Below are 25000 nucleotides of genomic sequence, written 5' to 3'. Positions count from 1 at the left end.
AGGTTAGTAAAGTTTTGCACAGGATTTTTCAGCTGTTATGTTTCGTACAACTGAACATAAGAGATACTCTCATAGTAAATTAACAGCATCTTCATATAATTGCTATTCTTGTGTATTGTAAGTTATTCTTTAGTTAGGCCCCCAGCAGTCACTCACGAAGCAAGTCTGTGTTAATATTTGTGCATTTCTTACCACCATGCTTAACCCCTTAACAACAGCGACATACCCTTAACGTAGCCTGCTGCAAACGGCTATTTCTGCATGCGTCAGTGAGGGTGATCTTGCCGCTGTCTGCGAGACCCACACTGTAGGAGTGTAACAGGCTGTGGTTACATTTATCTTTGCTCACCTTAATAATATTCAATGAAGAGTACTTCCCATTTAGAGCGGCGTAAAAGTCCAGAAAGAAAATGTTCTGATGTGTTGCACCATTTTATTATTGCTTGCAAATCGTTCAAACACAGGTGAACTCAGTTGCAGAACAGTAATGTACTACTGGGAGCTACTCACAGCTAGCAAGCAAATGCCAAGAGGTATGTGTGTGTAGCCACCAATCGGCAGCTAGCTCCTAGTAGGGCACTGCTGCGACAGAGCCTACTACCCAACAAAGGACACCAAGTGAAAGTCAGTTTGACAATAGAAGTATTGCATACCCTGTCTGAACCTTTAAAGTTTAAATGACTATTTCAATACAGTAGAATTGCATAATAAAAAGACAATGTAGCTACGCTTACTTTTTACTGACAAATTCCATATTTTCCTTCCATTTTCATGCCCCTGTATCATCTAATATCTGCACATAGTCACTGTGAACTCTTCATTTGCACAGTATATGCACCATCCCTTACTGAGCATGTGTAAGACAATGTATGAATTGTGCACAATTTGATAGTAAATTGGAATTATTATTATTATTATTATTTTTTAATTGCATGCTCTGTATGAATCATGACAGTTTAACTTGGACATTCATGTACCTTTAAGAGGAACAGACATAAAGCCAAACCCTTTCCCTTCAAGTGGATGTATGACCCCATCCTGCCACATACTATTCCATTTTCTTTTTTATGACACGATGAGTCCATGGATCATCTTATTACTAAATGGAATATTCACCTCCTGGTCAGCAGGAGGCGGCAAAGAGCACCACAGCAAAGTTGTTATATAGCTCCTCCCTTCCCTCCCACTCCAGTCATTCGACCGAAGTTAAGGAAAAGCCAAGGTACAGAGAGGTGTCTGAAGTTTAAAATACCCAACAACCTGTCTTACAAGAACAGGGCCGGCCGTGGACTCATTTTGTCAAAAAATAAATAAATTTATCAGGTAAGCATAAATTTTCTTTTCTTTTTTATGACACAATGAGTCCACAGATCATCTTAATTACTAATGGGAATCAATACCCAAGCTAGAGTACACAGATGATACGGGAGGGACAAGACAGGGAACCTAAACGGAAGGCACCACTGATTGAAGAACCAAAAACAGCCTCAGCCGAGGCAAAAGTAACAAATATCTAGAACATTAAAAAAGTGTGAAGAGAGGACCAAGTTGCAGTCATTCTCTTTGCCTACGTTAGTGATAGGAAGTGGTAAAGTGAGTTATTAGAATAGATTCTTCAATCAAGAGTTTATTAATTTTAAAGTAGTGCAAGATTGTGCTGCTTTGTTCTAGGGTGTAGTCGTAGTCCATATCAGTCTCTTCAGTAGAGCATTGATGGCTTTAGAACAATGGGAACTCGTGGGACATAATTCTCACTGCGCCTCCCATAGATTGTATGCTGCCCTGTTTGTAAAAGTCTGAGGGATAAATATTCAGTACTTTTGTTTTTCCACAGGCCAATGTGAGGAAGAGGACCTCGCAAGCCGGGTGAGCTGCCTTACTGCCGGGCAGATTCTAAGGTAAGTGCTAATTTTTTTTTTCTGAAAAAGATAAATACACCTAAAATTTTGCACTTTATATACTTCTATGGACACTAGAAGACATTATCCCTGGGGACAATTTACTAAGGATATGTTATTGGGCAGTGAATGCAGTCACTGGAGGACATGGAGAAGTGGTTCTGTTTTTATTTTAGACGAATTAACATACTTGCAACTCCCAACGGCTTACTTTACTTAGCAGCCGTCTGGGAGGTTTAGCCTGTTTATACATAACAAAGATGCATGTTTGAGGTTATGTATGTTTGGTGCATCTACTACTCCCGTTGGCTTTATTTTATTTCACTAGCCAACCTGGAGGTTTAGTACCTTAAGTCTAATGACGGCTCCATCCTTACATTTTAGCTGCCAGGGAGGTTTAGCTGGACACGCCCACGATGGGCGGAGCTAAGTTACGCGCCATTGTTTGCACGCCCTTTTCACACATTTCCTTGAATCAGAGTATTTTCTGTAGTCCGGATACCTTCTCTGCTGCGTTACACACATACAGCAGAGAGGCTTCTCACTCAGTTCAAATAAGTATTTGGGTAGTCCGGATGGCTTCTCTGCTGTGTAATGCCATACAGCAGAGAGGCTTCTTACTCTGTTCAAATAAGTATTTGGATAGTCCAGATGGCTTATCTGCTGCGTTTTGTCTTACAGCAGAGAAGTTTCAACTCAGTATAAAATAAGCATTTGGGTAGTCTGGATGCCTTCTCTGCTGTGTTATGTCATACAGCAGAGAGGCTTTTTTTCTCTCAGTACTAAATAGTGCTTATAATAGTCAGGAGGACTACTATTTGTTTGTGTCCCATCTGATAGCAGGTAGACTTTTCTGCAATTTTTAGATGAGGTCTGGGGATTCTGTATATACTTTAATTAATCATTCTTTGTAAAAAATAAAGCTGTGTATTTAAAATTTAAAGACATAGTACCATCCATTTTGTTTTTATGTTTTTTAATAAACATTTTGTGAATTTGATGGTCCAAGAGGCCCTTCGTCGTATTCTTTTGTATACCCAATGTTAAGGAAACAAAGTTAGACGTTCCCTCTATCATTTAAAGTCACAGTAATTTTTTATGATATTCAATTTTATCTAATTAAAAGTGAATAAGAATGTTACTTGCACTTTGTGTCTTGATACTACTGTGGAACAGCAAAAGACTTTCTATTCCCCATGTATTAAGAGGTTTTTAAAAAAAATAATAATAATAATAATTTCAGAGCCAACATTGCCTAAGATGTTTCAGAAGCATTCTGACAATGTTCAATATTTTCCACAGCCTTCTCCTCAACTGTCCTAAAAACTTAGCGTCCATTCATCCAGTGCCCTGTGCTTCCTCCACGACTCCTCTTGGAGTTATCTTGATAGACATCGCTTCCCTCTGGTGCTTGTCAGTTGCGTTGTCTGCTTCTCCCATGCTGCAGGGAGAGCGCAAGAGGAAAACTAAACATCAGTGAGTGAGGTTTCTGTCACAGTAGATTGCTATATTAGAGGTTCCCTCCAAGATTACATGAGAAAGGGGTTACTTCGGTAGCATATGAGGGTAAAATCTCAGTTTCTGACGGTATGATTCCTCCCGCTGATACTGAAGTAGTATCTTCAGGTTTAAGCGAATTCTCCTCCGTTTATTACTTAAGGAGTTTTTAGCTACTCTGGAACGACATTTCGGTCGTTAATTTCATGTGGCACCAGATTGACCTTTCAAGAGCATTGCTAAGAAATGAGAGAGAATGGGTATAACCCTTTTATCTACATTTCCTATATTGACAGAGAGGTTTTCTTTGAGGACCTCTCAAGGAGTCTTGGCAGACGGTACACAAGGTGGAGGGGATGATTTCCACGCTAGCCGGGAGACCCTATAGAGGATAGTTGTTCCTTTTCAGGATTCCATGGATAATTGGGTAGTGGGTTTGTTCAAGATGGCATCCCAGGTTGGTATTGTTACCTTTGGCGGCAGTATACTAGTTTATACATTGTCTGTTTCTATTCAGTCAGACACTTCCCTCAAAGAGATCCAGGAGGAACCAAAATGGGGTCTTTTCACCAGGTAGGAGACCTCTCCCACCTGGGAGTGATAATTCCTGTTCAGATTCAGGAACAGGGTCTGAGATTTGTTAATCTGTTTGTTGTTCCCAGGAAGGAGGGAACCCTCAGACCAATTTTGGATTTCGGGAGTCTAAACAGTACCGTCCTTCTCCCTTTGATCCAGGAGGGTCAATTTATCTCAGGGATCATCACAAGTTCCTAAGGTTTGCCTTTCTGGACAAACACTACAATTTTGTGACTCTTCCCTTCGGTCTTGCCACAGCTCTCAGAATTTTCACAAATGGTTCTGGGACCGCTGTTGACGGTGCTTCGGTTACGGGGCATTGCAGTGGCACCCTATTTGGATGACATCCTAGTCCAGGCGCCATCATTACAACAAACAGGATCCCACACGGACATGGTGTTATCCTTCCTGCAATCTCACGGGTGGTAGGTAAATCTGGAAAAGATTTGCTTAGTTCCAAACACAAGGGTAACTTTCTAAGGAACTTTATTATTTTCTCTTGTAAGATGTATCGAGTCCACGGATTCATCCTTACTTGTGGGATATTCTCCTCCCCTACAGGAAGTGGCAAAGAGAGCACCCACAGCAGAGCTGTCTATATAGCTCCCCCCTTAGCTCCACCCCCCAGTCATTCTCTTTGCCTACTCTAAGTAACTAGGAAGTGCAGAGCGAGTGTGGTGACAAAAATGTTAGTTTTTTATTTCTCAAGCAAAAGTTTATTTTAAATGGTGCCGGTGTGTACTATTTACTCTCTTGCAAAAAAGAGATGAAGATTTCTGCCAGGAGGATTATGATCTTAGCACTTTGTAACTAAGATCCACTGCTGTTCTCACAAGGGCTGATGAGTACAGGAAAACTTCAGTTGGGGGAATGGTTTGCATGCTAAGCTGCATATGAGGTATGTTCAGTCTATATTTTTCTAGACAGACTGTGTTTATTCTAGAAAAGGCTGGCAATATGCCCATGAGGGAAGGGTAAGCTGTATTCAGACACTTGGATAGGAATTTCAGCTTGCTTGAAGGGCTCATTTGTTACTGGTGACACTGTTAGAGAAAAAAAAAAAAACGTTTTTGTTTGTTCAGTAAATTATGCAATTATAACGTTTTTTGAAGGGACTAAAGGGGTCATTGTGGCTTGTGTTAGGTTTTTTTAACCCACATGGTTAATTAAGAGACACTCAGGTATTTTTCTAATAGGCCTCAAAACATTGAGTGAGGTGGGAGGGGCCTATTTTCGCGCCTCAGTTGCGCAGTTTCTTTTCCTTAGAGACATCCAACTTCTTCTCTAGAGGTTCCTGCTGTGTTTGAGGGCTGTAAAGGAGGTTTTTCTACACATCCCTATTCACAGAGATCATCATCAATTCCTCAGATTCGCCTTTCTAAACAGGCATTACCAGTTTGTGGCCCTTCCTCAGAATTTTCACAAAAGTGCTAGGGTCCCTTCTGGCGGTTCTACGACCACGGGCATAGCAGTGGCGCCTTATCTAGACAACATCTTAATTCAGGTGTCGACTTTCCAGCTACCCAGGTCTCACACGGGCATCGTGTTGGCTTTTCTGAGATCTCACGGGTTGAAGGTGAACATAAGAGTTCTCTCTTCCCTCTTACAAGAGTTTCCTTCCTAGGGACTCTGATAGACTCGGTAGAAATGAAAATATTTCTGACGGAGGTCAGAAAGTTAAAACTCTTAACCACTTGCCGAGCTCTTCATTCCATTCCTCGGCCATCAGTGGCTTAGTGTATGGAGGTAATCGGACTCATGGTAGCGGCAATGGACATAGTTCCTTTTGCCCGCCTACACCTCAGATCACTGCAGCTATGCATGTTCAAACAGTGGAATGGGGATTATGCAGATTTATCTCCTCAACTGCATCTGGACCAGGAGACCAGAGATTCTCTTCTCCGGTGGTTGTCTCAGGACCACCTGTCTCAGGGAATGTGTTTCCGCAGGCCAGAGTGGCTCATTGTAACGACAGATGCCAGCCTGCTAGGCTGGGGTGCAGTCTGGAATTCCCTGAAAGCACAGGGCTTATGGTCTTGGGAGGAAGCTCTCCTTCCGTTAAACATTCTAGAACTGAGAGCGATATTCAGTGCACTTCAGGCGTGGCCTCAGCTTGCTGTGGCCAAATTCATCAGGTTTCAGTCGGACAACATCACGACTGTAGCTTATATCAATCATCAAGGAGGAACAAGGAGTTCTCTAGCGATGATGGAGGTAACCAAAATAATCCAGTGGGCAGAGGATCACTCTTGCCATCTCTCAGCGATCCACATCCCAGGAGTAGAGAACTGGGAGGCGGATTTTCTAAGTAGTCAGACTTTTCATCCGGGGGAGTGGGAACTCCATCCGGAGGTATTTGCCCAGCTGATTCAGCTATGGGGCACACCAGAATTGGATCTGATGGCGTCTCGTCAGAATGCCAAACTTCCTCGCTACGGGTCCAGGTTCCCGGGATCCCAAGGCGGTACTGATAGATGCTCTAGCAGTGCCTTGGTCCTTCAATCTGGCCTATGTATTTCCACCGTTTCCTCTCCTTCCACGCCAGAATCAAGCAGGAGAGAGCTTCGGTAATTCTGATAGCACCTGCGTGGCCACGCAGGACTTAGTATGCAGACCTAGTGGACATGTCCTCGGTTCCACCGTGGACTCTGCCAATGAGTCGGGACCTTCTAATCCAAGGTCCGTTCACGCATCCAAATCTAATTTCTCTGCGTCTGACTGCTTGGAGATTGAACACCTGATTCTATCAAAGCATGGTTTCTCTGAGTCGGTCATTGATACCCTGATTCAGGCTAGAAAGCCTGTCACCAGGAAGATCTATCACAAGATTTGGCGCAAATATCTTTATTGGTGTGAATCCAAAGGTTACTCGTGGAGTAAGATTAGGATTCCTAGAATATTGTCTTTTCTCCAAGAAGGTTTGGAGAAGGGATTATCTGCTAGTTCCCTAAAAGGACAAATATCTGCTTTGTCTATTCTATTTCACAAACGTCTGGCAGATGTTCCAGACGTTCAAGCATTTAGTCAGGCTTTGGTCAGAATCAAGCCTATATTTAAACCTGTTGCTCCGCCATGGAGCCTAAACTTAGTTCTTAAGGTTCTTCAAGGGGTTCCGTTTGAACCTATGCATTCCATAGATATTAAGCTTCTATCTTGGAAAGTTTTGTTTTTAGTAGCTATCTCTTCGGCTCGAAGAGTTTCTGAGCTATCTGCTTTACAATGTGATTTACCTTACCTTGTTTTCCATGCAGATAAGGTGGTTTTACGTACCAAACCTGGGTTTCTTACTAAGGTTGTTTCTAATAAGAATATCAATCAAGAGATTGTGGTTCCTTCTTTGTGTCCTAATCCTTCATCTAAGAAGGAATGTCTGTTACACAATCTTGATGTGGTTCGTGCTTTAAAGTTCTACTTACAAGCAACTAAAGATTTCCGTCAAACATCTTCTTTGTTTGTTGTTTATTCTGGTAAACGGAGAGGTCAAAGGCCTACCGCTACCTCTCTTTCCTTTTGGCTGAAAAGCATCATCCGTTTGGCTTATGAGACTGCTGGCCAGCAGCCTCCTGAAAGAATTACTGCTCATTCTACTAGAGCTGTGGCTTCCACATGGGTTTTTAAAAATGAGGCTTCTGTTAAACAGATTTGTAAGGTGGCGACTTGGTCTTCGCTTCATACTTTTTCAAAATGTTACCAATACTTTTGCTTCTTCGGAGGCTATTTTTGGGAGAAAGGTTCTACAAGCAGTGGTGCCTTCCGTTTAAGGTCCCTGTCTTGTCCCTCCCTTCATCCGTGTCCTAAAGCTTTGGTATTGGTATCCTACAAGTAAGGATGAATCCGTGGACTCGATACATCTTACAAGAGAAAACATAATTCATGCTTACCTGATACATTTATTTCTCTTGTGATGTATCGAGTCCACGGCCCGCCCTGTTTTTTTAAGAAAGGCATATATATTTTTATTTTAAAACTTTCAGTCACCACTGCACCGTATAGTTTCTCCTTTTTCTTCCTAGCCTTCGGTTGAATGACTGGGGGTGGAGCTAAGGGGGGAGCTATATAGACAGCTCTGCTGTGGGTGCTTTCTTTGCCACTTCCTGTAGGGGAGGAGAATATCCCACAAGTAAGGATGAATCCGTGGACTTGTTACATCACAAGAGAAATAAATTTATCAGGTAAGCATAAATTGTTTTTCCTATCAATAAAGATTTTTCTGACAGATGTCAGGAAATCAAAGATTATCGATACTTGTCTAGTCCTTCAGTCCACTCTTCGGCCATCAGTGGCTCAGTGCATGAAGGTAATCGGGCTGATGGTGGCGGCAATGGACATCATCCAGTTTGCTCGGTTCCACCTCAGACCTCTGCAGTTAAACTTGCTCAGGCAGTGGAACAGAGATTATCAAATTTGTCTTCTCGAATACTTCTGGAGCAGGAGACCAGGCATTCTCTTCAATGGTGGTTGTCTCTGGATCATCTTTCCCAAGGATCCTGCTTTTGCACACCATCTTGGGTGATCGTGCCAACGAACACCACCGTTCTAGGGTGGGGAGTAGTCTAGGGTTCCCTAAAAGCTTAGGGAGTTTGGACTCCGAGTCGCTTCTTCCTTTAAACATCCTGGAATTGAGAGAGATCTTCAAGGCTCTTCTAGCCTGGCCTCGGTCCAGTTTATCAGGTTCCAGTCAGACGACATAACTTCAGTGTCTTACATTAATCATCTGGGAGGAACGAGGAGTTCCTTAGTGATGACGGAGGTAACCAAGATATTTCAGTGGGCGGAAATCCATTCTTGCTACCTGTCGGTGATCCTCTTCTCAGGGGTGGACAAATGGGAGGCGGACTTCCTGAGCAGGCAGACCTTTCATCCGGGGGAGTGAGAACTCCATCCGGAGCTGTTCTCCAGCCTGATTCTCAAGTGGGGTTAGCCGGAATTAGATCTCATGGCATCTTGACGGAATGCCAAGTTCCCGAGATACGGGTCAAGGTCCAGGGTCTCCCAGGCGGAACTGATAGATGCTCTGGTGGTTCCTTGGACTTTCAGTCTAACATACCTGTTTCCTACGTTTGCGCTTCTTCCTTGGGTCATTGCTTGAATCAAGCCGGAGAGGGCGTCAGTGTTCTTCATTGCTCCTGCTTGGCCTCGCAGGATTTGGTATGCAGTTCTGGTGGACATGTCATCTCTGCCACCTTTGAGTTTTCTGTTGAAGAAGGACCTTCTAATTAAAGGGCCCTTCTCCCAAATCTAGTTTCTCTGAAGCGGACTGCTTGGAGATTGAATGCTTAATTTTATCCAAGCGGGGGGTTTTCTGACTTGGTCATAGAGACCTTGATTCAGGCTTACAAGCCTGTATCTAGAAAGATTTCCCATAAGTTTGACGTAGATTTTTCTATTGGTGTGAATCCAGGGGCTACTCATGGAGTAGAGTTAGGATTCCTAGAATGTTGTTTTTTTTTTCTCCAAGAAGGTTTGGAGAAAGATTTATTGACAAGTTCCCTAAGGGGTCAATTCTCTGCCTTATCTATTTTGTTGGTCAAAAGACTGGCGGATGTCCCAGATGTACACTCTTTTTGTCAGGCCTTGGTTAGGATCAGGCCTGTGTTTAAACCTATTACTCCTCCATGGAGTCTTAATTTAGTTCTCAATGTTCTTCAAGGAGCTCTGTTTGGGTCTATGCTTTCCTTAAATAGTAAATTGTTATCTTGGAAAGTTTTATTTCTGGTAGCTATTTCATCTGCTCGTAGAGTGTCGGAACTCTTGGCATTACAGTATGAGTCTCCTTACCTTATTTTTCATTCAGATAAGGTTGTTTTACGTTCTACTTTAGGATTTCTTCCTAAGGTAGTTTCTGATTGGAACATTAATCAGAAAACTATTGTTCTTTCTTTGTGTACTAATCCTACTCAGAAGGAACGACTTCTGTACAATTTGGATGTGGTCCGTGCTTTAAAGGTTTTCCTGCAGACGACTAAGGACTTTTGTCAGTCTTCTTCTTTGTTTGTGATTTTCTCAGGAAAACGTAAGGGACAGAAAGTTACGGCTACTTCTTTCTTTTTGGCTGAAGAGTATCATACGTTTTGCATATGAGACTGCTGGTCAGCAGCCTCCTGAGAGAGTTACGGCTCATTCCACAAGGACTGTTGCTTCCTCATGGGCATTCAAAAATGAAGCTTTTGTGGATCAGTTTTGCAAAGCTGCAACTTGGTCCTCTCTTAACACTTTTTTAATGTTCTAGATATTTGTTACTTTTGCCTCGGCTGAGGCTGTTTTTGGGAGAAAGGTTCTTCAAGCAGTGGTGCCTTCCGCTTAGGCTCCCTATCTTGTCCCTCCCGCGTCATCTGTATACTCTAGCTTGGGTATTGATTCCCATTAGTAATTAGGATGATCCGTGGACTCATCTTGTCATAAAAAGAAAAGAAAATTTATGCTTACCTGATAAATTTATTTATTTTTTTACATAAGTCCACGGCCCGCCCTGTTCTTGTAAGACATGTTGTTGGGTAACTTCAGACACCTCTGCACCTTGGCTTTTCCTTTCTTTCCTTAACTGCAGTCGAATGACTGGAGTGGGAGGCAAGGGAGGAGCTATTTAACAGCTTTGCTGTGGTGCTTTTTGCCGCCTCCTGCTGACCAGGAGGTGAATATCCCATTAGTAATTACGATGATCCGTGGACTTATCGTGTCAAAAAAGAAATACAATTATCAGGTAAGCATAAATTTTCTTTTATCTCTGCCCAAAAGACAGAATGAACAGCTTCCTATTGCTCTGCAGACTGTGTAGTGTAAACCCAGTTTTACCTTTTATTGAGCGTGTTGGCTTTGCCTAGCTTTCCTTTAGGTGCCTATAGCAGTTGATCTTCCCTGGGCTAGACCCTCATGAAAAGAGCCTAGTTCTGAATAAAATATCCATACAAGTGTACTTTGCAGCCTCATTGTTCAGAGGAACAGCCCTTCACATTGAGTATGCAACTCTGTTTGTTAGTATAATGCATTTTATTATTTATTCTAAAAAATAAAAATGTAATTTGTTCAGCATATTTTGGTTCTCACTCATAAAGTCTTTCTTTAGGGTATTCCATTTTGAGAGTAACTCAGGAATATTATTTTTATTACAGCTTAAAGGAACAGTAAAGTCAAAATTAAACTTTCATGATTCAAATAAAGCATGTAGTTTTAAACAACATTTCAATTTGCTTCTGTTATGAAATTGGGCCTGTCATTGGCACTTGATAATGGAAATGGAGTAATCCCGTCTTAGATTTCAGGACATTTTAGTTTGACACATGCCAGATTTTTCTGAAAACAAAATAAGGATTTATTTCCAGGCATGGAGAGTCCACGATTCATTCCAATTACTAGTGGGATATTCACGCCTGGCCAGCAGAAGGAGGCAAAGAGCACCTCAGCAGAGCTGTTAAGTATCACTTCCCTTACCCATAACTCCAGTCTTTCTCTTTGCCTTGATCATGGGAGTATGGCGAAGAAGGTGTCTGAAGATTTTAATCCTTTAATGGGTACTTTTCCCTGCAAGCAAGGATTGGGCTATTCTGTGTCCATGTCAATCTCTTTAGTAAGCGTAATGGTGGCTTTTAGCAGTTAGAAGGCGGCGAGGTGGTCCTTTCTTTATTTCACCTATGCTACCCCTTTGATAGAAAACCATAGTTGGTTACTCTGTTTTTTTTCTTTTTCTACAGGTCCCTGACAGATCTTAGTGATTCAGTCACACCTAAGAAGCTGCTCCTGCCCTGCAGCCAGATCCACGGGTAAGTGCTTTTGCCTTCTTGGTCTTGTGGGCAGCACTCCTCTTATGGGACAATTCTTATTCCTGTATATGAAATTTATTGTGGGCAGCATTTCTTAGCAGGCACTTCAAAGTGGAACTTAGTTTTTATTGGGAGCAAGAGGGGTTAATGTTTAGCCCTATAGTTTTTGAGGCTGACTCAGGCTGGACACTTCAGGGGTGTTTGTATCTGGATTGTGGCTTCGTTTTATTAGACAGATCAGGACACGGATACTATAAATGCAAAGGACTTGTATTGGGTACTCATAGTGTATCAGTTAGATGCATTTAAGATAGAGCATGAAATTGCGTGCTTTGACTCCTGTGGTGCAGTTCTTCTTCCTTTGGTACAAGAGGGTCAGTTCATGACGACCATATTTCTGAAGGAAGCGTATCTTCATGTTCCCATTCACAAGGATTATTACCAGTATCTGAGGTTTACCTTTTCTGGACAAACATCTCCAGTTTGCTAACCTTCTTCTTGGCGTTGCTACAGCTCCAAGAATTTTCACAAAGGTTCCCGGGGCTCTTCTGGCAGTGGTCAGGTCTCAGGGAATTGCTTTGGTGCCTTACCTGGATGACATTTTGGTTTAAGCATCTTCTTTGCATCTAGCAAGATCTCATACAGAGATGTTGTTGTCTATTCTACGTTCCCACGGGTGAAAAGTGAATCTGAGAAAGAGTTCCTTTTGTACCAAATACAAGGGTGTGTTTCTTAGGAACAATTATAGATTCCCTGTCCGTGAAGATTTTTCTGACTGACGTAAGGAAATCCAAACTTCATGCCTTGTGCCTTTCTCTCCAATCTGCTATTCATCCATCAGTGGCTCAATGCATGGAGGTGATTGGTCTGATGGTTGCCTCCATGGACATCGTTCCTTTTGCTTGGTTTCATCTGAGACCTCTGCAACTATGCCTGCTCAGTTAATGGAACGGGGGTCATTCAGAACTTTTGCAGAGGATAGCTTTGGATCCCCTAACAAGAGACTCTATCTTGTGGTGGATTTCCCAGGACCATCTGGCTCAGGGCCCATGCTTCCTGAGACCTTCCTGGCTGATTGTGACCACGGATGCCAGTCTGTTAGGCTGGGGAGCAGTTTGGGTCTCCTTAAAGGCACAGGGTCTGTGGACTCAGGAGAAGTCTTCTCTTCCCATAAACATCTTAGAGTTGAGAGCAATATTCAATGCCTTGACAACTTGGCCTCAACTAGCCTTGGTCTGGTTTATCAGATTCCAGTCTGACAACATCACCTTGGTGGCTTACATCAACCACTAGGGAGGAACTCGGATTTCCTTGGCATTGAAGGAGGTGACTCACATTCTCCAGTGGACGAGGTCTCACAATTGCCACCTCTCTGCAATTCACATCCCAGGGGTGGACAACTGGGAAGTGGATTTTCTGAGCAGGCAGACCTTTCATCCCGGAGAGTGGGCTCTCAACCCAGAGGGTTTCACAATGATAACCCTCAGGTGTGGGGGGTTCCGGAGTTGGATCTGATGGCGTCTTGTCAAAAGGCCAGGCTTCCAAAGTACAGTTCAAGGTCGAGATCCTCAAGCCATTCTGATAGACGCTCTGGGGGTTCCTTGGAATTTTAATCTAGCTTACCTGTTTCCTCCGTTTGCTCTTCTTCCACAAGTTATTGCTTGTATCAAGCAGGAAAGAGCGTCTGATTCTAATCGCTCCCGCATGGCCTCACAGGATCTGGTTCGTGGATCTGGTGAAGATGTCATCTCTTCCACCTTGGAGGTTACCTCTGAGGAAGGATCTTCTACTTCAGGGTCCCTTCCTTCATCCAAATCTAGATTCTCTGAAGCTGACTGCATGGAGATTGAAAGTCTAATTTTGGTTAGCTGAGGATTTTCAGAGAAGGTCATTGATAACTATGCTTCAGGCTCGTAAACCTGTTACTCGCAGAATTTATCATAAGGTATGTCGTAAATACCTTTATTGGTGTGATTCCAAGGGCTTCTCTTAGAGCAGAGTAAGAATTCCTTGAATTTTGGCTTTTCGTCAGGAGGGCCTGGAGAAGGGTTTTTCAGTCCGTACTCTGAAGGGTCAAATTTCTGCACTGTCTAAAAGATTGGATATCTGGCAAATCTGCCAGACATTTGTGCAAAAGAATATTCAGGCCTGGAGAAGGGTTTTTCAGTCCGTACTCTGAAGGGTCAAATTTCTGCACTGTCTAAAAGATTGGACATCTGGCAAATCTGCCAGACATTTGTGCAAAAGAATATTCAGGCCCTGGTCAGGATCATGCCTTTGTTTACACCTGTTGCTCCTCCATGGAGCCTTAATCTTGTTCTTAGGGTTTTGCAGCAGGCTCCGTTTGAGCCAATGCATTCTGTTGATATTGTTATCTTGGAAGGTTTTGTTTCTTGTTGCTATTTCTTCTGCTCGCAGAGTTTCTGAACTTTCGGCTCTGCAGTGTGATTACCCTTGCCTTGTTTTTCATGCTGATAAGGCGGCCCTCCGCACTAAGCTGGAATTTTTTCCAAAGGTGGTGTTGGATTGCAATATTAATCTGGAAATTGGTGTTCCTTTTTGCCCCAATCCTTGTTCACTGAAGGAACATCTTTTGCATAACTTGGATGTTGTACGTGCTCTAAAATATTACCTTTAAGTCACTAAGGATTTTCGGCAAACTTCTGCCTTGTTTGTGGTTTTCTCTGGTAAACGTAAGGGCCAGAAGGCCACTTCTACCTCTATGGTTGAGAAGTGTTATCCGTTTAGCGTATGAGACAGCTGGACAACAGCCTCCTGAGAGAATTACGGCTCATTTCAGTAGAGGTGTCTCCTCTTCCTGGGCTTTCAAAAATGAAGCTTCTGTAGAACAAATTTGCAAGGCGGCCACATGGTCCTCTATACATACTTTTTCCAAATTCTACAAATGTGATACTTTTACCTCGGCTGAGGCTTCCTCTGGGAGAAAGGTTCTTCAAGCGGTGGTGCCTTTGGTATAGGTCCGATTGTCTTGTTCTCCCTCCCTTTCATTCTGTGTCCTCTAGCTTGGGTATTGGTTCCCATTAGTATTTGGAATGAACTGTGGACTCTCCATGCCATAGGAAAGAAAACAACATTTATGCTTACCTGATAAATGTATTTATTTCCAGCCATGGAGAGTCCACGACCCGCCCTTGTTTAAATTCAGACAGTTTTTTTTTTTTTTTTCCACAAACCTCAGGGATCTCTGTACCCTTGTGTTATCTTCCTTTTTCGTTTCCCTTCGGCCAAATGACTGGGGGTTATGGGTAAGGGAAGTGATACTTAACAGCTCTGTTGGGTGCTCTTTGCCTCCTTCTGCTGGCCAGGAGTGAATATCCCACTAGTAATTAAAATGAATTGAGGACTCTCCATTCATAAATACATTTATCAAGTAAGCAAATTTTGTCGTCAGTAATATATTACTTTAATTTGTTTTTCTTTCTTTTTTTTTTTTTTAAATTTCTTTTTATTGAGAGACATAGAATAGGTACAGCATACAGTTACACAGTTAGTTCCCCCATTGAAGTCTATAACACAGTGTTGTGATTCGCTTTTCTTTTTTTTTTAAAGAAATTCTTAATATTTATATTTATTGTTCTTTTCTTCAGGTTGAAAAAATTCGTCAGGTGAAAACAAAATCACTCTACCTCCAAGTTGAGAAACTCCACCAGGCTCTTAACAAGTTAGACAGCACAATAAATGCTGTGCAACAGGTCTTGGAAGATGGCTGTACAATGGATATACTTATTGCTCGAGACAGAGTCTTGGCTCAACTTCAAGATGTGAAGAATGCAAGAGGTCTTCTGCAGCTTCAAGAAGATGACCGGATCATGTTTACTCCCCCAGACCAGGCCTTGTTCCTTGCCATCAAGTCCATGGGCCTTGTGAGTAGTGGGGCTTTTGCTGCTCTGACCAAAGCTACCGGAGAAGGCTTGAAACGTGCTCTGCAGGGTAAAGTTGCCTCTTTTACGGTTATTGGATATGATCATGATGGTGAAGCAAGACTCTCTGGTGGTGACCTTATAACAGTCTTGGTAATGGGCCCAGATGGAAATCTGTTTGGTGCGGAAGTTAGTGATCAGATGAATGGTACCTATTTGGTGAGCTACCGTCCCCAGTTGGAAGGAGAACATCTTATCTCAGTAATGGTGTGCAACCAGCATATAGAGAACAGCCCTTTTAAAGTCAATGTCAAATCTGGCCGCTGCTATGTTGGTATTGGGCTCCCTACCCTTTCTTTTGGTGGTGAGGGTGACCATGATGGAAAACTCTGTCGTCCTTGGGGAGTCTGTGTAGACCGGGAGGGCTACATCATTGTGGCAGATAGGAGTAACAATCGTGTCCAAATCTTTAAGCCATGTGGAACCTTCCATCACAAGTTTGGCACCCTTGGGTCTAGGCCTGGCCAATTTGATCGCCCTGCTGGAGTAGCCTGTGATAATTCTCGTAGGATTGTGGTTGCAGATAAAGACAACCACCGTGTGCAAATATTCACTTTTGAAGGTCAGTTTATAATGAAGTTTGGGGAGAAGGGGACAAAGAATGGCCAGTTTAATTATCCTTGGGACGTTGCTATTAATTCTGAGGGAAAGATTCTTGTCTCAGACACTCGGAACCATCGTGTTCAGCTTTTCAGTCAAGATGGGACATTTCTGAACAAGTATGGCTTTGAAGGTGCACTTTGGAAGCACTTTGACTCCCCGAGGGGTGTGGCATTCAGTCAAGATGGCTACCTAGTTGTAACTGACTTTAACAACCATCGCCTGCTTATCATCAAACCAGACTGCCAGTCAGCACATTTCTTGGGCACAGAGGGTACAGGCAGTGGTCAATTTCTTAGGCCACAGGGTGTGGCAGTTGATCAGGAAGGTCGCATCATAGTGGCTGACTCCAGAAACCACAGAGTACAGATATTTGAACCCAATGGCAGCTTCCTGTGCAAGTTTGGCACACAAGGAAGTGGCTTTGGCCAAATGGATCGGCCATCTGGTATAGCAGTCACACCAGATGGCACAATTGTTGTGGTGGATTTCGGTAATAACCGAATTTCAGCCTTCTAATCCATGTAAAACAAAACATGTCTCAGGGAATCATTTCCAGAAGTATATAAATATACAACAACACTGAGCACCTACCTCATTTTTTTTTCTAACAAAATTATTGTTATTTACAAAACAAAAAATAAGAGCCTGTGAAAAAGTAGAACCAACGTTGGGAAATAATCTACCTCAAAACCTCTTGGACATAGGGGTGTTTATCCTGTTTTATTTACTGTACCTGCACAATATATTGATTTACCTCATACATACTCGACTTGGAGAATCAACTCAACACATAATGGGATTAGAGAAAGTATACAAATCCAAGAAGCCAAAAAGGGCTATAAAACGTTAAAAAAAAAAGAAAAAATGAAACGGGATAACTTGGAATAGACTTTGTTTAAAATGTTTGTGTCCTCTTTAACCAAATTGGCTGTTTTCTTCTAAACTAGTGCTGCTGCAAAAGAGGGCGCCTTGTATATTACTAATACCTCAACGTGTTTTGAAACAGAAATACCTCAGAATACATATTTTATCAAAGTGGGTTTTTTTCTACTAGAAGTTCACATATCTCCATTGCTGAAATCACAATGTAATACTTTTTCTAATGTTTATTTGCTGTTTAAGCACAATGTGTGTTGCAAATGTTAATGCTCATCCATTTTTTCTGCTGCCTTAGTTTTTCAAATTACATCCAATATGAGACAAGTGATGTTAGCGTCAGAGGATTTAAAAAAAAAATTTTTTTTTAAATAACTTCTAGAATATACTGTAGGGGGTGACAAGTTCTGTGAACGACATAATTTGAAGGCATTTCAGTCATGATACGATAACAAAAACCTAAAATCTGATTTAATGATAATTTTGCAACTAAATTTGTATACAACCTTGTAATGCAGATCTGCTCAGGCAGCACTAACACGTGACCACTTAAAAGAATATTTCTCAAGATTTTTTTTTTTTTTTAATAAAGAAAATCACATTTCTAATGTGTTAAAAAAACAAACCACACAGTTTTAGATTGTCAACAAATTAGTCTTCAGCTTATCTTTATCAATCTGGGTGATCAGTTTTTATGCTTAACACTGTAGCCCATATACTAATTTTTGTTATTTTATTGCTATTCTGTCCACAAAGTACAGAAATAGTATCTATTCTTTTGGCCAGAAGGATTCAACATTATTAATCTAATTTGTTTACCCAATGTTCTATTTGTTTTGCGCTAAAATGTTTCTCTATCATATTGTCTCCAACCAAAGATACATAATAATGATATGAAACAAAAATCTCATGCAGAATTATTTTGTCAGTGTTTATTATATGGAAAAAATAACTTCTTAAAATCAAATATTGGGTACTTTTTAATTGTCATTTTAGCCACTATCTGCTAAAAAATGAATATCCATTTGTTATGGCTTCACTATTTGTACCGTAATCGGTCAGCTTAACTAAATACTTATTGACCTGTGATATTTGCTTGTTGTGTTCTCTGCACCCTGCCAGTGCAACATACAGTTCATATGCCGACTTGTCTCTTGAATGTCGCCTGGTTAATAGAACCCTCTAATTACATTTAAGCACATAGTATCTCAGTATAAATTGTTTTAGTTTTAAGATTCACAGTTTACTTAAACAAGTATTTCTAGCTGATTTACCAAAAAGCTTATCAAAGTATAACAGTGCAATCCCACTTCATATACACATTTGTACATACCCTTTTTCTTTTGAATTTGTTATATTTTCCAAGTAGCTCTCATTTGTCTATCAATCACAATTTCTTTTCAAAATGATTGAAGTTTGTTTTTTCCCTAATAAATGTTTGGAGAAAACCACACACTTTTTTCCAATAACAATCTTATCATTAACTTAAATGTAATTTTCTTACTATTAGATATTCACTATCCAATAAGGTTATGTTGTGTCTAATATACAAATTTGAAATCGGGAATTATGTGTTTTAAGATTTTTACATTTATTTATTTTTAAAGATTTCATGTATTTGGTGAATGTTTGTAAGCCAAAGTATATGTAAAAGACATTGAAAATAATTTTTTTAAACCAAATAATTTATTTTCTTTAATAATTTACAACCTTCCCCAGGCAATGACGCTTTTGTGAACAAAAGTTTTTGTTTTGTTTGGGTTTTTTTTATTCACTTTTCAATTGACCAATTGCAGCTACTAAATAAGGATATTTTCACATACTGGTTTCTTGTACCAGCATATGTTAAGTGGGATTGCACCGTTAGTTGCCAAACTTGCTAGACGATCACAAGAGACACAAAATCTGTTCATGTAGGACAAAGAATGTATGTGTTTTGTCTATGAATATCTAATATTTTACTATCTAATAGATATATTTTTCCCCTCCTTTTTATATCTGTTCTTTTTTACTAAAAGTACTTCTAATTTTAAGATTACTGGTTAAAAAAAAAAGATACCAAAGATGACCTTTTTTGGTTTTGTTTCTTATGGCTAAAACATGAATACCCTTTAATTATTGAAATGGTCTTTTACAGAATGCCAGTCAGGGTACTTCAGCATCAAAATCTTTCTGGATTAGTGTATTAGTGACCTGCAAAAGTTTAGTCTGAATATTCCCCTCCCCCCTGTTTGTTTATTGCAGTAAATTGAGTTGTGTGTATATTGCTTTTTAATGTCGCCCCCCCCCCCCAAAAAAAAAATGTTGGGGAAGTCTATTATGACCTATTAAACTCTCTTATAATACCATAAATCATTTAATACTGAAATCTAATTTCAAATTCTTATTAATGGCTCTTTGATAGACACCACATTTACCCTGACATCCTAAGGGTTTAAATATTGTAAAGAACCCTGACCATCTTGTGAAATAATACATTTTCTTCCCAGTTAATCAATATTGTTGATATCTGTTTTTTGTTTGGTTTGGAGTTTGATATAGCACACATTTTTGGTGGTAAAATGAAAAATGTCTTTGGTATCTAAGTATATGAATGTGTACCAAGTGACAACATATCTTCGTTTCAGTAAGTTAATGTACATATTCACTAGTACCAGCTATTGACCCGGAAGTTCTTCTTGAGTATCAACATAAGCAATTAGTGAATTGTCGTGACTTGTTTCACTATTTAAAAAAAACTATGGATGATATCCATAGCCATTAATGTTAATAATAAAGATGGATTTGATAACTATTATGTATTGAAGAATATTCTAGTCTAAAAATATTTTTTTCTCAAACGCTATTAAGGAAATCAGCTAAACGAAGCAAGAAACTTAGAGATTGCTGTTTTTATTAAAATCTACCTCATTAAATTTTGTGTTTTTTAAAGGGATATGAAACCCAATTTTTTTTCTTTCACGATTCAGATAGAGCATGCAATTTTAAACAACTTTCTAATTTACTCCTATTATCAAATTTTCTTCATTCTCTTGGTATGTTTATTTGAAAAAGCAGGTATGTAAGTTTAGGAGCTAGTCTATTTTGGTTCAGAACCTGGGAAGCACTTGCTGATTAGTGGCTACATTTAGCCACCAGTCAGCAATTGTACCCAGGTTCTGAACGAAAAATTGTCCGGCTCCTAAGCTTACACTCCTACTTTTCAAATAAAGATACTAAGAGAATGAAGAAGAAGAATAGGAGTAAATTAGAAGTTGCTTAAAATTGCATGCTCTATCTGAATCATGAAAGAAAGAAACTGAGTTTTATATCCCTTTAAGTCTGTATTTGAGCTGTTAAAGAACAACTTGATGCATATCAAATTGTTTAGTACAATTTAAAGATTATGTTCAGTTCTTTTATTTATGGCAAATTTTAAAGGTGCCACAGAACAAACTAAAAAAATTAAAATTATAGAGATTCCAAGCAAAAAAAAAATGTTTTCATGGAATTTTATACAAATGTTACTGATTAACCCAGAAAACTGCTTCCATCATCCATTTTAGTTTTGCTTTGAATTAGTTATACAAGTTTATTACATTTTTTAATAAGGTGGTGTATAATTGTTTTTCTTGTAGAGCGGCCATCAGAGTATTTTTAAGACCAGTATGTTGCCATTATAAAAGGATTAGGCATTTGACTCACTTATTTTTTTGTAAGGATTTAATCCTGCCGATCAATTTAGAGTTTGTGTTTCTTTTAAATATATTTTTTTTGTTTAAAGAATTTAATTATTTACTTTAGAAGTGTGGGGCCAATGGTTTACGGCATCTGAAGAGGTGCCAAAAATATTCTCCCATTAAGAGAAATGGGGCAAAAATTAAAATTGTTAATATTAGTTTAAATATAAAATGCAAGTGGTTGTTATAGGAAACATTAAATATTGATAGCTTTTATTATGTTTTTCAAGGCAGAAGTGTTGTATTTTTTTGTTATTTTTCATATATTAACAACCACTGTGCTGTCAGAATTACAGGACACTGTATGTTATGTGCCTTTCTGGTTATAATGGAATGTACTAATTGCCATACTGATCTGGGTGTGCTTTTCCTGCAACACTGTGGCACTGGCAGCTCTTTAGCTTTGTTTGCAGTATAGAACAGTGGTCTTGTTCAGCTTTGTGTAACAGTCTACCTCACCTTTTCTACGCTTCTGCTTTTCCGGTTATCATATAGGCATCTGACACCACTTTAAAGGGACATGAAACCCATTTTTTTCCGTTCATGATATAGATAGAACATGCAATTTTAAACAACTTTCTAATTTACTCCTATTATCTAATTTGTTTTATTTACTTGATATTCTTTGCTGAAAAGCATATCTAGATAGGCTCAGTAGCTGCTGAGGTTGCTGCACTTAGAAGCCTCATGTGATTGGCTCACCCATGTGCATTACTTTTTCTTCAACTAAGGATATCTAAAATACGAAGCAAAATAAATAGAAGTAAATTGGATTGTTTAAATTTGCATTCTCTTTCTGAATCATGAAAGAAAATGTTTGGGTTTAGTGTCCCTTTAACGTTTGATTCCTTTTGCGGCACAGTTAAGGTGAACACCTTTCCATCTTCCATTGCTCTTTTGGTTGGCTCTACGAAAATGAAGCCGTGTGTGTGTTCTTCTGTGGCACGTTAAAAATGTAGTAATTCTTTTTTCTTCTTGTCATCTTCTTCCAGTCATTTAGCTCCCACTGAAAAGTAGTACCTCACCTTAAATGTAAGAAAACAAGATCAAAAAAGCACAAATTAAATACAGTGCTGGGCCATCCTGTTTTGATGCTGAAGAGGGCGACAGTTGTGTTTTTTATTTATATAGCTAGGCTGCTTTTAATGCATTGTCTTTATAGAAGACCAAATAGTTTTTAGGTACTCGGGAACCAGCTGAATTCTTCAGAGAGTACGTTCATTGAGTCCACTAAGTATATTATGCAAGTGCTGATTTTTAATGTTATTTTTATTTTCAGTATTATAAATTTTCTGTTTGAGATAACTGGTTACCAAACACTTTTATTTTTAGATTTTCTATATCCACTGCAGACCCTTAGGTCTTTTTATTTTCTCTGCAAGAGATTATTTTATTTGAAATATAAATATTTGAGTTGCATGCTTTAAAATAACGTGTTAGAAATTTCTAAAAATGTATAGTGGCATAATTGTGTTCTTCATAGAATCGCAAGGTTATGCTATTTGTGAAGGGATCAATAGGAATGTATGACATTTTGATTGTATTTTATATTATGTACATTTTTTTCTTCTTTTTTTTACTGTGACCACAAGTTGGCACATTTATACAAAGTTAACGTACCAATGGTTTGTGTGCACTTTTATGAACCTGCCCTATGTATATGTATATATTTATATATGTATATGTGTGTGTGTATATATATATATATATATATATATATATATATATATATATATGTGTGTGTATATATATATATATATATATATATATATATATATATATATCTCAGGGGTTGACAAATCCAAGTTGCCGCTGCTTCTAAATTTTACAATGCCACCTTTTTTAGGTTATGCTAGATATTTAAGAATTGTTTTTCCTGACCTTCTTGAAAAAACTGTAACTGGCTTCTAAACTCAATATACATTTGACATCAAACACTAAGCAAATACTTGACATGATTATGTATTTGGAGCAAAAATTACCCTGAAAATAATTTACAGGTGTATTTTTTTAATGTATATTAATTATAATATTGAAAAAAGGGACACTGAACCCAAATTATTTTCTTTTGTGATTCAGATAGAGCATGACATTTTAAGCAACATTCTAATTTACTCCTATTATCAAATTTTCTTCATTCTCTTGCTATCTTTATTTGAAATGCAAGAATGTAAGTTTAGATGCCGGCCCATTTTTGGTGAACAACCTGGGTTGTTCTTGCTGATTGGTGGATAAATTCATCCACCAATTAAAAAGTGCTGTCCTTATCTGAACCAAAAGATAGCAAGAGAACAAAGAAAATTTGATAATAGGAGTAAATTAGAAAGTTGCTTAGAATTGTATGCTGTATCTGAATCACGAAAGAAAACATTTGGGTTCAGTGTCCCTTTAATTTTTAACCCCCAAAACTAATGGACACATCATGTTGTAACCATGCTTTCCCTTTTAAAAGCATCTTATCATATCTCCACTGTTAAGTCCAGTTACAGGTGGATATAAGCAATTTACTAGAGTGATCAAACAGTGGCTATATAGAAAATAGCAGATTTAGGCTTGTGCAAATTGGTGTTTTGCACTTGCAAGTCTCATCAGAATTGGAAAATCTGTAATATTCCATTTTTAAATCCAGTAAAAAGGTCTAAATTAAGTATTTTGTACTACACATAATTAAACATTTGATATTATAATATCAGTGTTTAATGTCTATTTAAATGGTAACCTTCTTAGAACTGAAACAGTGTCTAAGCATACCCCTTGGATATATACAAAATGTTATCCTAGTGCACTCGGTTATATTCATATGGCGTTAATACAAAGCAAGAACTATGAATCTTAAATGTACATATGTTCTTGTATCAAATATGGTAAAAAATATATATATTTTAAAAAGAAATAAAATGTGAACTCTCATTAACAGTCCAAGAGAAACCTGTTTCTGGGAGTTAAAAATATGATAGAGTTTAATTTACGGGTTAAGTTGACAGATTGAGACATTCCATCAGAGTTTGTATCAATCAGATGCTAAGGCTGCCACTGCCTTTTTTGTGTGGTGTCCTCAGCAATGAATAGGTAACCTCAAATGGTTCTAAAAGCTTTGTTATATATATCTGCATGGTCGTAGACCTCTTATCGATTGTATTTTTCCTTCTGCAAACTCAGGTAGATGTCTTAATTTTGTATCCTTTTTTGCTGCACCCTATTCATTGTGCTATAAAATAACAGCAGCAATAGTTAATTGTGGGTAAATGGAGGAGATGGCAATGTTTAAATGTCTTTGTAGTGTTGCTATTTCTGAAAACTTGTTTGTCTACTTAAAATGTCCTTTTGCCTATGTTCAAACTTGTTAGAGTTACTATGTTCATTGTAAATGTAGTTGTTTTCCTGATCAAATGGATTGTATTTTTCCTTTTCTTGTAGAGTTTATCTTTAACTTTTTCTATCTGGGCCTGAATAAAATATTTTAGTCAAGAAAATATTTTCTGCCTGGTTTGCAGGTTGACATCCCTTTGCCCAGACGTTTATATTTCATTTGTTTCTCATGCCTATCTTGCTCTAAATGCATTATGTTTGTGATGATTTGCATATTTCAGCTGAATTCTTATTGGCTGCCGGCCATTCCTACTTGAGTGCATGCATTACCATGGGCATATATTTTACCCAGCTGCACAGAAACCTAGAATTGATCGAGTATCCTCCAAGACCAAATTTATTATCAGGGTTGTCAACTAATTTTTATTTTATGCATATAAAAATATTATGCCCCATTTATTGTTGAAGTTGACACATAGGATATGGCCTTGTGGGGTTTTTCTCTCCGAGTTTTATCGAAAAGATGAACTCACCATTATTACATATAGTTATATGGTTCACAGAATGGAATTTGCATCATAAAACACTACTTTTATCTATATAGTCTATGTGTGTTACATGTGCATCATTATGATCCAGCAAGTAGTACACTAGAATGAGCGTCCATCTTTAGTGTAGAAGGCAGTATTGCTCATTTAAAGGGACAGTCTACTTGATTTTTCTATTGCTTAAAAAGATAGATAATGCCTTTACAACCCATTATCCAGCTTTGCACAACCAACATTGTTACATTAATATAGTTTATAACCTCTAAATCTCTGACT

The 25000-nt window shown here is 39.0% G+C and overlaps 1 protein-coding gene across 1 annotated transcript in view; it reads left to right on the top strand.

Moving 5' to 3' along the window:
• Positions 1-19641, top strand: part of TRIM71 (tripartite motif containing 71) — a 170940-nt gene extending 151299 nt beyond the window's left edge. Inside the window, exons 3-4 of the mRNA XM_053714261.1 lie at positions 1-2; positions 15337-19641. The exon at positions 1-2 is cut by the window's left edge and continues 133 nt beyond it. Coding sequence (XP_053570236.1) covers positions 1-2; positions 15337-16788 — 1454 coding nt within the window. The 3' untranslated portion in view covers positions 16789-19641. The remainder of the gene's footprint in view (positions 3-15336) is intronic.
• The last annotated feature ends 5359 nt before the right edge of the window (positions 19642-25000 follow it).

Source organism: Bombina bombina, chromosome 5 (genome assembly GCF_027579735.1).
Source record: "Bombina bombina isolate aBomBom1 chromosome 5, aBomBom1.pri, whole genome shotgun sequence".
Lineage (NCBI taxonomy): Eukaryota > Metazoa > Chordata > Amphibia > Anura > Bombinatoridae > Bombina > Bombina bombina.
The sequence above is the reverse complement of the archived record's forward strand: the minus strand, read 5'-3'. Positions and strand labels throughout refer to the sequence as shown.